Source organism: Clinocottus analis, unplaced genomic scaffold, assembly GCF_023055335.1.
Source record: "Clinocottus analis isolate CAN_PGR_092001 unplaced genomic scaffold, fCliAna1.0.p SCAF_17, whole genome shotgun sequence".
Classification (NCBI taxonomy): Eukaryota; Metazoa; Chordata; class Actinopteri; order Perciformes; family Cottidae; genus Clinocottus; species Clinocottus analis.
In genome coordinates, this window is record NW_027175898.1 from 11,747,439 (window position 1) to 11,764,237 (window position 16,799).

The window sequence follows — 16,799 nt, forward strand, 5'->3', positions numbered from 1 at the left end:
ATTAATTCAAAGTATTTTATTTGGCTTGTGTGTTTTTACAGGATACACAGGCTAATTTTCTGCAAATCATTGAAATTTAGGATCAACACATTTAATATTTTAGAATTTAATGATTACTTTATTCATCGAAGCAAGGGTGAAGATGTATTGATTTCACTGAATCATACAGCAGTACCACACTAAAAATGGCCTCCTACATTTTGAAAAGGGAGAAGTCAATTTGGAACAAAAAAAGAACTCACAAAGTAAAAAAAAAAAAACAGATACATTTCTAAGTACATCTCTAAATCAGCAGCAACTCAGAAAAGCAAAACAGATTTGGGGATGCAACAGATTCTCTTAAGAAAAAAGATGGTACAGCAACCAAACTGGATTATTTTTCATTCTGTACAATTAAACTTAAAATCTAACCCTAATAAATAGTATAACTGATAGCCAAAGGATTGACTATTATAGTATTGCAGAACACTGCTGCCTCTAACTGCTGAACACAACATTCCTGTTTATTGGCTGGAGGAAGCCAGACGAGCCTATAAATCACATTATACACGAAACAACTGTCACTTTTCTGAAATTGTCTTGGTCATAGTTTACATAAATTATCTTGTCTTCAAGACATGATGTTAATGTCTGTTGCGTGAGAGTTCAGCGTTCAGGGAAAACAGAAGTTGTACATCGTCTCAGGCAAATTTGGAGTATGGATTTTGCCCACTTAGACCTGGAGAAACAGAACACAATCAGTGGAGTCATGCATTGATTTAAGAAAGTAGTCTGAGATTGTGTAATATTGTTTTCTCCCTAGGAGTTAAATATAAAGCTTACAGAAGCTGCTTAGCTTAGCACATCGACTGGAAACAAGGGGAAACAGCTAGCCTGGCTCTGTCTAAAGTTTACTATTGTGTTTGTACAAATCCCAAAACTAGTTTAAAAACGACACACTTACTACCTTCCAGGTAGTTTCATATTTACTACAAACATAAGATTTGTGTAATTTTTTCTTATCTAAGCTTTCCCTAGAAATCATATAAGCTCATTTTCTAAAACATCTCACTATTTCTTTAATAATCTCTGTCAAGTGTAAACCAGAAAAAAAACAGCTTCATCTCATTTTGCAGTTTGAAATTAATTCTTCCATCAAAAGTTCATAAGCCCATATTTAGCATTTCGCAACAAAAACAAATGTATCTGAACTATGTGCATGTGTGTGTGTGAAAAAGTGCGTCAGCAAGAGCGCTCACCATATTTCTTCCTGATATCATCGTGTCTCACTTTCATTTCTGCCCTCCTGTAAGGACAAAGAAGTCTCTTCAGACTGATCATATTTTTTGTACACTTAAACGTCATGTGGCCTCAAACAAGTTTGACGTGTGGTTTTGTAGTTTGCTATGAAGGAAACTGATGTGGATCACGACAAACAATGCAACATGGGCGGCTAGTGTGTCAGGTGTCCCGTAGATTGTATAACATGAGACTATTAAGAGACTACAAGAGTGAAGTAATACAGGGAAAATGTTAACATGCACCCTAAGATGTGCAGACCCAGAAAAGTCAAATATGGACTTAGTTATTCAGATATTTTATTAAAGTATATTTAGTGAAACAGATAACATTGTTAACATTGTTATTAACAATTTTAACTGCAATTTAAAGTCCACCTTGGGCATCTTAGGTTACTTGTGGAGATGGGCGATGCCTCTCGGAACATCTTTCTTACAATGCATTCACAAAAGAAGGAACCAGGTCAGGCTTCAGACTTGTGTTGCCTTCACAAAGCATTATTTTTCTCACCTTTCCTCCTGCTTGGTTCTCGTCTTATTGGCCTGCTTTTCCATCTTGGCCTCCGACCTACGGGATCTGACACACGACCACAAGACCAAGGTTAGCGTTATCGTGTTTCGAGTGCAGAAACTTAAAGATAACCACTCCAAAGCTGACAGAATGTACATGACTAGACTGAATCACATGACATGACACAGTGACAAAGGTAGTTATCCCACAGTAAGTTCTTACTCTGGCCTTAAACACAGAAAAAACACACGTAACCCATCTGTGTCAATAAGTGTGTCCCTAAAGTTAACCATTTTTAACCTAATACATAATACCTGAACCTAACTATCGCTAAACTTAAAGCCACTGTGAGAAGCCACAGATAAAAAAAAATATCTCATCATCAAACTACAAGTCCCTGTGGATCTGCCATCGACTTCATTTTACAGACTAAAGTAGCCGTGTGCTACCTATGTTGAGCAGGTGATTGGGTGAGATACAGCTGCATATCTCAGAAGGTCAGCTATTTATAGAAACATACTTTAAAAGGGTGGAGTGGGAGAGATGGGATCACATGCAGGAAGCAGATAATGATGAGATGTGTGAATCATTCTCATCGAAATACCATTTTTTGCTCATAAGCTAACGAAAGACACTCGAACAGACGGGTCACAGTTATCCTTTGGCAATAACACACGAGTAAAGTTTGAGCATTTTCTTTTGCCAAAAGGTCATCACATAAGTACTCTATGAATGTAGTTGCTTTCTTGCAAACACTTACCCAAAGTTCTCACACTTGCAGCAGCAGAACAGGCAGACCAGGAAGGCGATGATGATAATCCCACCAATTACTGCCAAGGTGATTATCAGCGTCTGGAAATTCACTACAGACCGAGAAAGAGAAACACGATCTTAAACTATTTTCTACCCCATATAATCACTCTAATCACACTAATCTTTATATGTATGTTAGAAGGTGACTATAAACCCCTTTTAATGACGTTTGATTGTAATGTTATTATTAGAATTTGAGACATAAAAAGGTCAGTCCTCAAGTCTTTAAATTGGCATTCACAGAAATAAAATACTTTTCAGTTAATAAAATGTACATAAAATGTTAAAGTACTTCTTACTTCAGAATGTTTAATTAGTCACGTCCAACATTTTGCTGGAATCTGACCTTGAGGTGCTTGATAAGGCGCGTACGTTTATTATCTTGTTTGGACTTGGCTACTAGTCCCTGAAATATCCTGGACTGTATTAAACTGTTGGTGTATGTATGTATGTATGTATGTATGTATGTATGTGTGTGTGTGTGTGTGTGTGTGTGTGTGTATGTATTACACAGCATTTATGCACTCTAATGTATTTCCTTGTCTCAGTACTTCTTTGCAGTTTTTGCAATTATTTTATCCATGAGCAAATTTGCAACAGATTGTTTTAGGAAATGTATTTTACTGGTATATCACAATATATATATATTGACATTGTTGTATACGTTTATAATATATATTGTGATAGAAGCCATTATTGCCTTTACCCTACAACGCATTATGTTTACAAAATGCTAGGGTGTCTTTGTTTTTAAGTGGAGGATGAGGCGTTGTGGCTACTTACTATCAGTAAAATTAAAATCGCATACACTCCTATTATTTTTTAAGATTGTTGGCCCTTTAACAGAGAGAAGTGCTGTTGCTATGGTTACCAGTAGAACAGAATGGAACTACATACTGTCAGCCAATAAGAAACAAGTATTTTCTATATATTTTTAATGAGCATCACCTTAAGTTGTATACTTTGCCTTTATGCATGCATATCTTAGCATGGGTGGCTAAACTATGGCCCTACTGTGTTTTTAAATGGCCCATGTGGTAAATAAAAAAATCAATAAAAAATATAGAATATGACCTGAGCACATTTTGAATAAATATGACATTGCACTTCTTTGTTCAACCACTTAATGTTGCTGCCCTTTTGAACAGCTCTCTCGCTTAATTACGAGTCAATTAAATCAAATGCCGAAATGTCAATGTTGGCAAAATAAATAAGTTTTCACAGAAGTCAAGTTGATGTATTTTTGCTTAATTTGAAAGGAGTCTGTTGCAGCGATGAAATATTATAATGTGAGATTACACTATGTATATTTTGAAAAAGATGTCTTTGATGATGAAGATGGCTTAAGAGCACTCTCTTACTCCAGCAGAGCCCCCAGCGTGCGTCATTCAGCGGACAGAGTGCGTGGGGTGGAAGGATTGTCTTCACTGGATACGTCACACACAACTTGGTTTTGATGCACCACAGGCACTGTGAAAATACAAAAACGAATAATGGTCTCAATACTATTTGAACAAACAATTTATGGTGAGGCATTCTGGACAATAATAGAATACACACACACACACACACACACACAAAATAGAAAATGTAGGAGGGAGGGAAAGGATGACAGATCAGTTACTCCTCAAACCAGTCCAACAGGTGTGGAGGTGGAGCCTAGAACACCTTGAACACTTATTTCTCACGCACACACACACGAACACACACACACACACACACACACACACACACACACACACGAACACACACACACACACACACACACACACACACACACGCACACACACACCAGCCCCCATTCCACCCCAGGACTTACCGACACATTTCGCAGACATTCCTCGCAGTTTGTTGCATTCTTCGCCTCACAAACTGTGTGTGTGGGGGAAGCACATTTTGTTTTAACATCAAAAATCATCATCCACAAAGTGTAAATAAGGGAGTGAACTCAGTCAACGTGTTGGCTGTCAGAGGTCCAAAAAGTATTCCAATATTAGCTGAAAACACCATGAGAAGCGGATTAAATGTGGCCTCACTGGGTTTTTTTGTAACTACTGCTAATCCTCCTGAGGCATTTTCCATGGAGACACAGCACAGTAAACACAGGCTTCAGACCAGTCACGGTATTATCAGCAGACTGCACAGGACAACAGCTTGGTTTGTCTCTTTGTCGACCATGTTTCTGTCAAATTAAAAGTTTCAACAATGTCTCGTGAAGTGGCTTTGTTTGTTGCTGCAGGTTTCTTTACTCTGAAACAACAAACCTGAGATTGTGACCTAAAAGAGACATTGTTCCTGCTGAGGTTAAAAAAAAACAAAAAAAAACAAAGATATGAAACTAACAAAGGCTCAAGGATATCACTGTTTACTTTGCCTTTATGTGGAGCTGATATAGCCTTTACCCAAGATGTTCTCTATATTATGATAAATCCACTCCAGAAAATACAAACAAGGGATTATAAATCAGGACCAACACAGCTCAAATAACGTTTTGGGGTCTCATTCCCAATATTCAACAGAAAGTCCTAAAAAGAGAGAGAGAATAGTGTAATTCGTGGCCACAGGAAGGCTTCACTAAAGCAGGTGTGGCTTTCTAACGAGATGAAATAACAATGGAGATGTGATTTTTAGCAGCCATTGATTCCTCGGTCACCACAGAGTCACTGGTTCCCACTCCTACCTTGCCCAGGTGCGGAAGTCTGAGCGAACACTGTCGCCAAACCGAAGAGAAGCAGGAGAGCAGCGGGGAAAATCCGCGAATCCATCATTGCGCCTCGGAGACGCAGGTTATTCCAAATGCTAGTCCTTGGACCTTTTGTCTGGGAAGATTTGGAAAAAGCAGCAGGAGCAGAAACCGGAAATGTTTCGGTTCCCGAAACTAGAAAAGTGAACTTGCCGAGAAGGAACCAAACGCTGAATCCTGACGCAAGCTCATTACGCACCCAGGACAAGGGAGGAGGGAGGCGCGTGTGCGTCTGTGCAGTTGTTTCCTTTTAGGCAATAGGCTAGTACATAAGTACGCTAGATATTGAAGTAAAAAAAACAAACCAAGTCAGCAATATAAAACTATACTACATTGTAAGTCAAAATATTGCATTGAAAATGAAAAAAAAACCTAATATTCCTTTAATCTGGAAAGGATTAAAGTAACTAGAACTGATGTCTAAACACAGAAGAATGTAAAGTGTAATGCTGCCCCCTGAAATACAGATGAAGTATAAAGTAGCATAAAAAGGAAACATATAAATGGATCTAGTGCTTAAATGAATGTCTTTTGTTCTTTTCAACTAATCCTCGTGTGTGTAAAATAAATTCACAAAGATGACATGAAATAGAGGACAATAATTCCAATAATTTATTAAAGCATAATTTTGTAAAGCCAGTTACAAATTAAAAAAAAGAACAACACACATATCTCTCTCTTTTCTTTTTTTTTTTCATAACAAGCACAATGTTTCACTATGTAAATGATGATAATAAGCATAACATAAGATAAGAATGGGCCCCACTCTGGCCGCCTGCGGCTGATAACAGGACCCTTTGTGATGAAGTTGCCCTTGGAAACAGATTTGGGGTCAGAAAATCTCATTTCAATTGTATTATTGATTGTTGATGCTGATCACAGTTCAGCAACGACGGGGCAACTTCTTCCTACTCAGTGCAATATCAGTGACAGACAGAACCATAGATGTAGAATAACTAGAACAGACAGGTTCCTCCCTCATTATGGCTTATGGGTTCTCTGGTTCTCTTCTCATTTTAGCCCAAATTAAAGTAACCTAAAGTTCAAACAGGAACCTGTCAGTGAGTTATTCTAGCGCTATAGGCAGGATAACGCCAGGGCCGAAGCTACTGTTGAGGTCGCTGAGGTCATGTCCGTGCTATTTTTTCTACAAATTTTGGGCAATTTAGAAAAAGTAGTAAAGGAAGTTTAAGTCCTAAAATTGAAAATGTATATTGGTTGACTGTTTTAAGAACACTTTTATCTTTGATTACATGCAGGGCAAATACTAATGTGGGCTTGTAAACAGCATAAAACCATGGAGGGAAATAAAATCCTTAACCATATCCATAACTGAACCTTAAGAAAAAGATAAAATGTCCTCTATCATAATATCATTTTGGTGTGTGATCTAATTTTCTAGAGGGTAGGGGTTGGGTTATGGGTTGAAGTCTTGGACTCATGGCCTCAGTATTTCTAAAATTCAGGCTACGGCTCCGAACGCGGCACTCCAGATCGACAACAGACAGTTTTAACATAAGAAGTTCAATTAAGTATCTGGCAACCCATAACTGTCAGGCAAATATTGACAGAAATAACTAGTTTAGGAACTTTACCTAAACCAAATGAGACAATTATTAGACAGTGTTCTTTTCTCACGCTTAATATTTGATGAAACACTTTGTTTACTGCGATGTGTTATAGGGATGCTGCCGTCTCTCTGCAGTGCCGCAGAGTCAGATGAAAGAACAGTGACTTCACTTTCAGTCCAAAAATACACTCGCACCTACACACACACACACACACACACACACACACACACACACACACACACACACATAAAGCCGTGAATTCCCAGTGCACAATTAAAACCATCTCTGAGCCCATATATATCCTCACAGTGTCTTATCTGCTCCTCTTACACTGAGACTGAAAAAAATCCAATATATATATATATATTTGTATACATTATCCTCCCAAACACACCTTGCAATACATACAGTACAATACGAATGAAATAACCCCTAGCCCTAATAATCCCATGCTTTACCCTTTAACTCACAATCACGACACCATTCTTTGCAAAGGATAGTCATATAAATACGTCTTATTTATGAATACACTCATGACAAACACTTCTCATTTCTCTTTTCTCATTTCTCTTTTTCTTTCCAACTGTTACACCATAAATACACTCTCTCACTCACACACACACACACACATACACACACGCACACACACACAGCAGCAGCATTCCAGACACAGCACTTCAGGGTGGTTAAGATAGCAAAGGGCATACAGTACAGTAATACTAGTAGTATCAGTAATAAAAGTCATATGTTCATAGACAGATTGGAAACACAGACAAACTGGAGCTCTTACGCATCGATGTTCAAATCACTGATCTTAATAAAGAAATAAAGTGAGAATAGCATGAGCAGACAAGGATATACAATATTGTATGGCTCCAATTAATGCTGCAGAGTGAGTCCCACAGGCAACAACATTGATAAAATCATGAAAACACTGTGGAAACATGACCACCGCGGCAGCCCGTCTCAATATAGTCTGTGTTTTTACTATTCGTTTCTCCGTGAGTCACATTAATGGCACAGCCAGTGAATGATGTACAGTGTTGGCATCATATTCAGAGATACAGTGGTCATTATTCACACCATTCACTTGCATGTATATTACACGAGAGGTGTCACATTGCATCTATATACTGTACAGTGGCCACTGAAAGATTCAATAATAACTCTTATAATGTGTGATATACAGTACAAAACAATACATGTTGGTTCAGTTTATGTGTACAAGTATGTGAATATACACTAGATATATGCAGTGTGTGTTAAATGTAGACATAGATAGGGAAATGTTTTAACTCATACTATTCTGGTTGCTATTGCTTGTCGAGCCGAGTGAGGCTGCTAACCATGCACTGACTCTCCACGTCAAGGTAAACATGACCGGAGAGCCTCCAAAGCAAAACCTCTACTCTTTTTTTTCCTCAAGAATATCTATTTGATATTGGTCAGAAATATTTGAAGCCATTTCCTTTGGCTTTGTCTTCTTCTTGTGGCCACACGGTGGCACTGACGAGCGAGCGAGTGAACACTATGTCAGGGAGCTCATTTTCCCCTTTTAGTAGCCGGAAGAAGAATCATCATTGAGTCCTTTTTTCTCAGTCATACACAGATGTGACACAGCGGATGTGACGGATAAACGACAGAGAGAGAGAACAACAGAGAGAAAGCAAGCAAGAATTTAGCGTAATAAATCAATACCAACAGCAAACAAAGATGCAACAGGAGCGAGGACACGTGAAGAGAAAGAGAGAGACTCTTGAAATTGGAGGAGTGAGAAAAGAAAGAGATTTAACTGAGAAAGTGTGGCTTTCTTCTGTCTGGCAGTGCACTAGGGGTTGGGTAGGGCATGGAGGGGTGGCGGGGGGGCGGGGGGGGGGGCGCCAACTGGGACAGACTGGGACTGGACGGCTGAGTTGTGCTTGTTATTACTGAGTTAAGTCTGGAAAGGGAAGCGGAGAGACGTTTGGAGTGTGCTTGAACATCTACATGCAGGACTAGTACTGGCAGGTTATGTATTTGAATGGGCCGTCCCGAAATACAGGTTGTCTTCTTTGTCATGCGCATTTCTAAAGAGATTCCTTATCCTCATCCCAGGTGAGACCCAGGCCAGTAGAGTGTGCGTTTGGGCTCCGTGTCCACCTCTATCTCGCTTTCCCCCCACGTTCGATCGTCCAGCACTCTTCATTGTGGAATAGCCGGCCGGTGCGACTGCCTCCATAAACAAAAATAACCAACCGATGCATGTGGCTCGAGGCATCTGTTGCCAACCGGATGAACAGAGGGCTTCGGCTGATTTGTAGGAATCACCTGACCCAGGAACTGGTTATGCTGGTCACTGACATGATGCTGCAACGTTTCTTCACCACCATGTTAATGTAAGCCCTCATGATTTTGGTGATCTCCCCGACCTCGAGAGAGAAAGAAAAAAAAATGTGGTGGTTAAATATGTGTCCAGATCTGGCTGTGATTAAATTATCATTTGATGGCAAAATTAAAGCGGTAATACAGCAAATTTTCATTTTCATTTCCATAACGTCGGGGGATTTATAAGAATATAAAAAACGAAGAAAATCAAAGCAACAAGGCCTCAAAGAACTGGGTCAATCAGGCAAATAAAAAGTCCTCCCCGACATGGAAAACATATAATAACAGGTATAATCATATGACAACACATAAAACTCGACTAAACAGCAAAAATAACAAGAGCGTGATGGGTGTTCTTCACAATTTCGATAAAAAAAAGATACATTAAGATATCTTATTGTTATATTTTACAGACCAAACAAATAATCTGCGATGGAAATAATCTGTAGTTGTAAAAATGAAATAAAAGGTAAATAATGAATAGATACTCACCAACGGCGTCTCAAAGAACATCTCCCTCTCATCCACGATGATCTTGTAGGTGCACGGCTGTGAAGCCCCAAAGAAGGTGATGTGTTCGTACTGGAAGGTCTCCAGAGGCTTCGGCTCACCGCGTTTGTACACGGACACGTTGTCAGCGCTCACGCTCAGCCACAGATCGTGAGGGAAACCACCTTCTTTACACTACAAAGGCAGAGGAAACGCAGGAGAGGAAAACATAAGATGTTACTTGTCAGGTATTTTGTGTGTTTTTTGCTGCCAAATCTCTGTGCTCCATCATTTCCTCGATCGTTTTCTCACCTCCACATCAAACAGAGTCGACCCATATCCAGGCCACTCTTTGATAACGCTCATGTATTTTAGCATGGCCTGATGCTGAGGCATGCCCTGCAGCCGGGTCCACTTCTCCAGAACACTCGTCCGCGTGGCCGACGTCTCCTCCTTCACCCACATCTCCAGCATCTGCTCCTCCTCCACCTGCAACAACAAGGGTCAGCACAGATGAAGAACATTCGGTCAAACTGTCAGTCGGCCGGTCCGTCGGTCAGAAAGCAATCCAGCGTCTCGGGAGGTCCGTCCGTCAATTAGTAAACCAGATGTTGTTTGAGTGAGTTGATGGGAATTCAGCAGAGGGCATCAATCCGTCACGTCACACAAGTCACGCTTCGCCACCAACTGGAAATGATCTGAAACTGCAGCTGGAAAAAGACTGCTCCTAATAAACCAGCGGAATAAGTATTAAAATTATGGAGATCTTTTGAGCCTCAACAAAGTCGAACTCAAGCAGATGGCTCAGCTGAGAGACAGCATTTAACATCGAGTGGTTAAATAATATAATTGAGTTAAATTATTGAGCTCCAAAAATTATATATTTGTGTAATGTTGATTTAATTAATTGATTTTTCTTATATATATTGGATTTTTATGAATTAGACAGATTTTATTCAATCTTTAAAAAAAAAAAAAATGTGTAGCTCTTTTACCACGAGCTACTTGAAACTTGCTTGAGTTGTGTAACTCTTGTGTAACTTTGCAGTTCACAGGCTAATGCTTTACTTCCGCCCCTCACCTTCTGCTTCTTCAGCGACCCGGTCTTGAAGCTTCTCCTCAGGGTGCCGTCCAGGAAGCTCGGGGTCCTGCGTTTCTCCACCGCGGCCCCGACGCCTCCCTGTCCTCCCGGCGTTCCTTTCCCGTCTCCCGCTCCTCCCCCAGCTCCTCCGGCCCCGCCCGCGGCGCCGACGCCCGGCTTGGTGGAGTGGATGATGCGGTTGCGGAGACGTCCGATTGGATAAACGTTTCCCAGGCTCCACCCGGCCCGCCCCGCCCCGTCGACGTGGAGATACTGGAGACGTAAAGCGGCCAAGTGCTGCAAAGTCTCCTCTGAGCCCGGGAAGTGGCCGCTGATCAAAACCTCATGAGCCTGTAGAGACAAAACAAGAAAATGACTTTGATTCTGTTCACTTTGCAGCAGTGTTGGGGTAACATAAGTAATACACTTCATTAATAACATAATGATGGTGAACAGAGGTTAATGAACAGTGACCTTTTGGGATAATTATTCAATTATTAAGTAATCACTAGTGCTATTAATGTTCAGATAAAAATACTTGCCCTCATTAAATTGTCAGAAAGTAATGAGCAATTAATAACTGGTTCCTTCTTTTCAAGACAATAACGCTCACCTGCTCGAACATGAAAGCAAACTCCACTCCTTCTTTTGGCATGCTCTCAACATCCAAGAAGCAGTAGAGCTTGAAGTAGAGTTTAAATTCCCCTTCCTCCTCCTCTTCTTCGCTACCTGCCAACCTGGAAAAATACAGAAGCGGGTCAAGCAATCGTATTGATGAAAACGATCCGCTGGCCCGTCACATCAGCATTTAAACCCCATGACACAGCGATATGAAGTACGTACCTCTCAAACTTGGCCAGAACATCGGCCACAATCACTCTGCTCTCCAGAGCTCGGTCTGTGCAGGAGTTGTGTTCAAACAGAGAAAACAGGTTCTTGCTCTCCTCCATGGCCAAACCTCGGATCAGCTTCTCCACAACCTGCAACACAAAAACACAGTTTTGTAACAACACACCACAATCCAAGCACCAGCTCTTGTGCGTGGTCTTAAAATGAGTGTAAGGTGGACGTGTCAGTTTGTGAGAGTGTTTTTTTTTTTATTTCTTTCTGTGCACCTCTCCAGCTGTGGTGTGCGAGTTGATGGAGATCTTGCAGGAGCCTCCTCCGTGGCAATAGACGGTGGTGCTCATCTCCTGTCTCACCAGCAGGGCGGCGATCTCCTCCTGAGAGGGAACAAACTCACGACTCTTGGTCTTCTTCAGGGATTCCCCGACGAAGCTGGTGTAACGCTCGATCTCCGTGCCGGGATAGCGCTCTCGTACCCTGAGTGGGATCATATTTATTACACAGTTACTCGACGAGGGATCTATCCCCAAAAAAGAGCACATGCCATGATGCAGACACACACCTCTTGAGGTGGAAGCGGAGGTATCTGATGATGACGCGACTGGGCAGGAAGGTGCAGCTCATGCAGGTGAGCAGGTGCCAGTGTGCCCGATTGGCTGGGCTGTTAGGCTGAGGCACATGATTGGTCTGCTTGATCACCTGACAATACACCTGAAACACAGAAATGTGATGTAATGAGAATCAGCTTTATATGGCCATGTGTCTGTACACATACATGGGATTTAACTCTGGTTACACGCTCTCGTTGTACATATATATACACATTATATACATATATTATATGAAGATCTATAAAGATTACACTCCACACCACTGTGTTTCTCCATTCAGAAGAATGATGTTTTAACAGTAAATGGTCAGTAAATAAAGCACCTCATCCCTGAGAGGGCGCAGGTCCTGGCAGGTCTGCAGGATGCCCTGAATGATGGGCACCGTGTCTGCCAGCGTCTCCATCTCTTGCAGTGAGTTGAAAACACGCACAGCCTCATCCTGCAGACTGGCGTAGCCCTGCTGCCTTTGAACTGCACACAGACAAAGATCATCTTTTTTTTTTTTTAAAAGCAAAAAAAGGTGAACAGAAACAGAGAAGAAGAAACAAACAACGTGGAGCTTATGGATATGACCAGAGATGACGATATGCTACTAAACTGATATTCAGCCGCAAATTGTTCTTTATCTTTGTGTCTCTTCAATTGACATGTCTGGTTTTCACCTGCAGAGGGTTTAGTGTACACGCAACGTAAAAGCAAGAAGACACGTCAAAGAATATGAAGGAAAAAAAAAAAAAGATAAAGAAAAAACAAATTGCTCTTTTTAGGGTTTTACGCTGCAAAAATTCAGCTTCCAAAAACAAGAAAAAAAAAGTAATAAAATGAGGGAAATATTACTTGAAATAAGACAAATTATCTGCCAACAGAACAGGAAAATTTGACTTGCCAAGACTTCTTGAAACAAGTGAAATGCTCTAAAATTAAAACTGCCTGATAAGAAGAAATATCTTGTCAAGCAAAAAACAAGCCTATAATGCCTTGATTTAAGATATTTCATCTTACTTAGATTTAAGTTTTTTGCAGTGTAGGTGGCTGAGTTTCACTTACGAATGGAGACCTCTCCGTAAGGGAGCGGCAGCAGAGGGGAGTGCAGAGGGTGCTGAGTGTATCTGAGGATGGGGTTCCTCCTGTACATCTGCTCCACGATGTCCGGGTTCACGCTGTTCTCCTGAGGGGACGAGAAGAGGCCAAATTCAACCTAGGAGTTAGTGTGTGTCGATGAGCTTTAAAACGCTTGCTTAACAGGTACGCGTGTGCTTCACCTTGATGTCTCTGATGAGCTGCAGAGTCGGGGTTTCGATGGGGATCTTGCTATCGATGACTCCCTGTGTGGCAGCAGTCCACCTCATGGCCTCGTTCAGCATCTTGGTGTAGAGGCGATAGGAGTGCTTCCTCCCGTACACGATGAGGTTCCAGTAACCTGCGAAATGAGGATTCAGTCGGCAAAGTAGAACCAGATTCATCTCTTAACATGTGGTCTCAAACCTCCTAGGTCTAATCCCGGATTAAACCTGCCCTTTCCGCCTTTTCCCTCCATTTGTCTTTGCCCACCTGTCTCTCTGTGCACCCGCTCATCCGGCTGAATGACAGAGCAGAGGGAGTTAAGGACCAGAGTTCCCATCTTGGAGGAGTTTCGCTCTGAGCTCTTGTAGTAATCCAGGGAGTTGTGGGTCAAAACAAACCAACGCTTCTTCAGTTTCAGGGAGGAGCTCTTAGCGTTCGTCTTCATCTCCTTTTGAAGCCAGCCTGAAAGGTGACGAGTCAGGAGGAGAGAGGGGAGGGAAAGTGGAGGAAAGATGTTATGTATCTGTACAGACACAGAAGTTAATTATTCAAGTCGTCATTTATCCCCAAATGTATATTGTGACAAAATCTCATATTCAGTTATTGTAAGGTCTATTGTAAAAAAACCCATTTGTTTTAAAACTTGTATAATAGCCTCTGAAAAATCTTCCATAAGCAATGCTACCTTTGTCATATTACTCCTGTTTATCCAGATTTTTCTAACTTTATTTAAATGATAAGTGTGCTGTATTGTAAATATCTCTTCTACGGCCACAACAAACAATGTAAAACATCTATACCTGACACATGGCTTATAATAAGTCCCCATTGTACTTCATAAAGTGCTGCAATGAGTTTTCACCTCTGACGAGGAACTCCTGGCCGTCTATCCTGGCGTCTCCTTTGGGTTTCTGCAGCAGACTGATCCAGTGATGCATCTCCTCCGGTGTGTCACTGTTGCAGTGGATCACACGATTGGCCGTAATGATGACAAAAGAGTTGGGCCTGCAGAGGTCAAGGGGATGAATTAATCCTCCACCATGGCTTCTTTTCACATATATGCTTTGAGGATCAGAACAACTGTTACAAAGAGCTTTTCTCTGACTTATTTGGAGGAAATTAAAATCAAAGCTTGTTGTCGTCTGATGTCAAATTCAATCAATTTGGAAAACATGAAAAAAGAATACAAATGGTCTTCGACAACACGCAAAGTGAACCTGCGGTTCCTTTTTTTTAAATTATTGAGCCACCTTACCGATCAGGGTTGTCCGAAGCACAAACAGAGTCGATCAGGCCCACGTCAAGAGTTCCCTGAAGGACAAAAGGAGGGCGAGAAGAATTTTAAATGTGAATTATTGCTGCACTATTGCTTCTACAGCGACATGTTAGAAATGATAAAGTGACACACCTCAACACAGAGTGCTCGTAACTTTACAGAGACCTTTTCTCAACCTTTGAGCCTCACTTCTTTCAAACTTCAGTCCTGATCATCACTACAAATATTCATTATTTTTTTTAGAATTGTAACCTTTTAAATGCCAGATTCTTTACATAATTCAACAGTTGATTCTTTTATGGAGAACACAACACATAATGAACCTATCATTTATTCTGGATACTAAATGCTCGGGGAATCTGGGATGCATGATTATCAATAATATTGTATTAAAAGCCTGACAGAGGAACAACTTAAACACATAACCGGTTACTGTTCATGTTGTTTTTAGAGACTGACCACAGCGTTCTTTGGGTTGGCCTGTTCATGGGACATCTCCATCAGCTGCTCAGGAGTGCACACTCGCACTTTACTGAGCACATTAAACCACCCACTGCACAGAAGGAAAGAGGCGTTTAGATACATGAATCTACACAGTAGCTGAAGTAGCCGGTATCTACAAAAGCACTCAAGCCACCACACCTTGCATCCTCTGGTGACTCAGCAAACACCTGATAGGTCCTCTCATCCGTCACAAGGTTCAGAGCGTTCTCCTTTTCATGGTTATTCACTATCTCCCTGTGAAAACACAAGAAGGGCACAGCGTAAACATGCAGGCGTCGCATAGAAAGACAGACAATGAATAAAGGACTGTGTGTGTGTGTCGGTGTGTGTGTGTGTGTGTGTGTGTGTGTGTGTGGCGCTGGGGCTTAGGAGTCTTACTTGGCAGCTCGGATGTCGATGGTTCCCTTCAGCTTCTCCTCGCTGTCGTTCTCGTAGTACATCAGCTTGCTGTCCCGCAGTACAAACCAGCGCATCTTCCAGTTTCTGGGGTCGAACAGACACAATGAAAACAGAGGCCAAGACAATCCGTTCCAGACATTACAGGTGTATGTGACGATGTAACTTTATTCCTTTTGACGCTCTGTGGTTATAGTAATCGATTACTTAATGTTCAAAATAAAATATACATTCATAAAGATGACTTACAGGACCTGGAAATCACTAACTCATTGAGAGTGTTTCTTATATCCTGAGTCATGTTTCAATGTGATGCATAGCACCTTGTTTTTGTGGCACATATAGTGTATTTTGTTTATCTTTGTTTATGTTCCGGTCCAATGTTGGATTACATTTTGTTGAAATATTCTTCATTTTTTTGTTCTATGAATATTAGCATAGTTTTATTCGAGTAGGTTGTTTATGATAGAATAAAGCCAAACCAAGCATGAAACCTCTTTTCTGAAAAAAATCTCCTTTTTTTTCTCTTTTCTTTTTTTAAAAAATAATTTAAGTGCAACGAGGACTTGAGAAGTACAATCTCAGAAAAGTCAAAGTACACCAGCTTGTCAGGGACACTGAAGTCTTCCATCGCTGCAGAGGACTCAAAGCATTGGATTAGACAAACATGTGCTCCCAACACCTCGACAGGACACAAAGACTTTTTCCAACACAAAACTGAACATCACTTCCAACAGAGATTGTGATTTAAAAGCATGCGGGCTGCACTCAGTAACAACTACAACAACCTCCGTGAGAGGGTGGAGAGGCCTCCTCCCTTCTTGTAGAGCCAGCCGGACTTGAGAGACTCCTGTTTGGACCGGAACCACATGAAGGTTTCATCCTTCAGCACACACCAACGCCGCCTCCACGGGATCATCAGACCAGCTGACGGAGCAGAGAACAGAACCACTGTCATGAAAATACAGTTTGAAACTCAAAAGCTGGAGATGGTTTAGCTTGAAAATGATTTATTTTGAGTTTAATAGTTTAG

At 41.1% G+C, this 16,799-nt stretch overlaps 2 protein-coding genes across 2 annotated transcripts in view; both read right to left on the bottom strand.

The window, feature by feature from the left end:
• Positions 1-28: 28 nt before the first annotated feature.
• pttg1ipa (PTTG1 interacting protein a) lies at positions 29-5,507 on the bottom strand. Its single transcript, XM_068580188.1, has 7 exons — positions 5,282-5,507; positions 4,421-4,473; positions 3,963-4,071; positions 2,549-2,651; positions 1,789-1,854; positions 1,239-1,285; positions 29-718 (listed from the first exon to the last, which is right to left on the bottom strand). Exons 1-7 carry the CDS (start codon positions 5,367-5,369, stop codon positions 681-683), a joined length of 504 nt encoding a protein of 167 aa, XP_068436289.1. The 5' UTR covers positions 5,370-5,507; the 3' UTR covers positions 29-680.
• A 3,267-nt stretch (positions 5,508-8,774) lies between these two features.
• The window catches only part of myo10l1 (myosin X, like 1), a 38,655-nt gene continuing 30,630 nt past the window's right edge, over positions 8,775-16,799 (bottom strand). Inside the window, exons 26-43 of the mRNA XM_068580191.1 lie at positions 16,555-16,693; positions 15,749-15,853; positions 15,509-15,604; positions 15,326-15,419; positions 14,846-14,901; positions 14,453-14,595; positions 13,858-14,052; positions 13,569-13,726; positions 13,354-13,474; positions 12,629-12,777; positions 12,258-12,406; positions 11,965-12,172; positions 11,693-11,829; positions 11,463-11,586; positions 10,850-11,200; positions 10,081-10,257; positions 9,772-9,963; positions 8,775-9,323 (exon numbers count right to left, since the gene is read on the bottom strand). Of these exons, the coding sequence (XP_068436292.1) occupies positions 9,219-9,323; positions 9,772-9,963; positions 10,081-10,257; positions 10,850-11,200; positions 11,463-11,586; positions 11,693-11,829; positions 11,965-12,172; positions 12,258-12,406; positions 12,629-12,777; positions 13,354-13,474; positions 13,569-13,726; positions 13,858-14,052; positions 14,453-14,595; positions 14,846-14,901; positions 15,326-15,419; positions 15,509-15,604; positions 15,749-15,853; positions 16,555-16,693 (2,699 nt within the window). The 3' untranslated portion in view covers positions 8,775-9,218. The remainder of the gene's footprint in view (positions 9,324-9,771; positions 9,964-10,080; positions 10,258-10,849; positions 11,201-11,462; positions 11,587-11,692; positions 11,830-11,964; positions 12,173-12,257; positions 12,407-12,628; positions 12,778-13,353; positions 13,475-13,568; positions 13,727-13,857; positions 14,053-14,452; positions 14,596-14,845; positions 14,902-15,325; positions 15,420-15,508; positions 15,605-15,748; positions 15,854-16,554; positions 16,694-16,799) is intronic.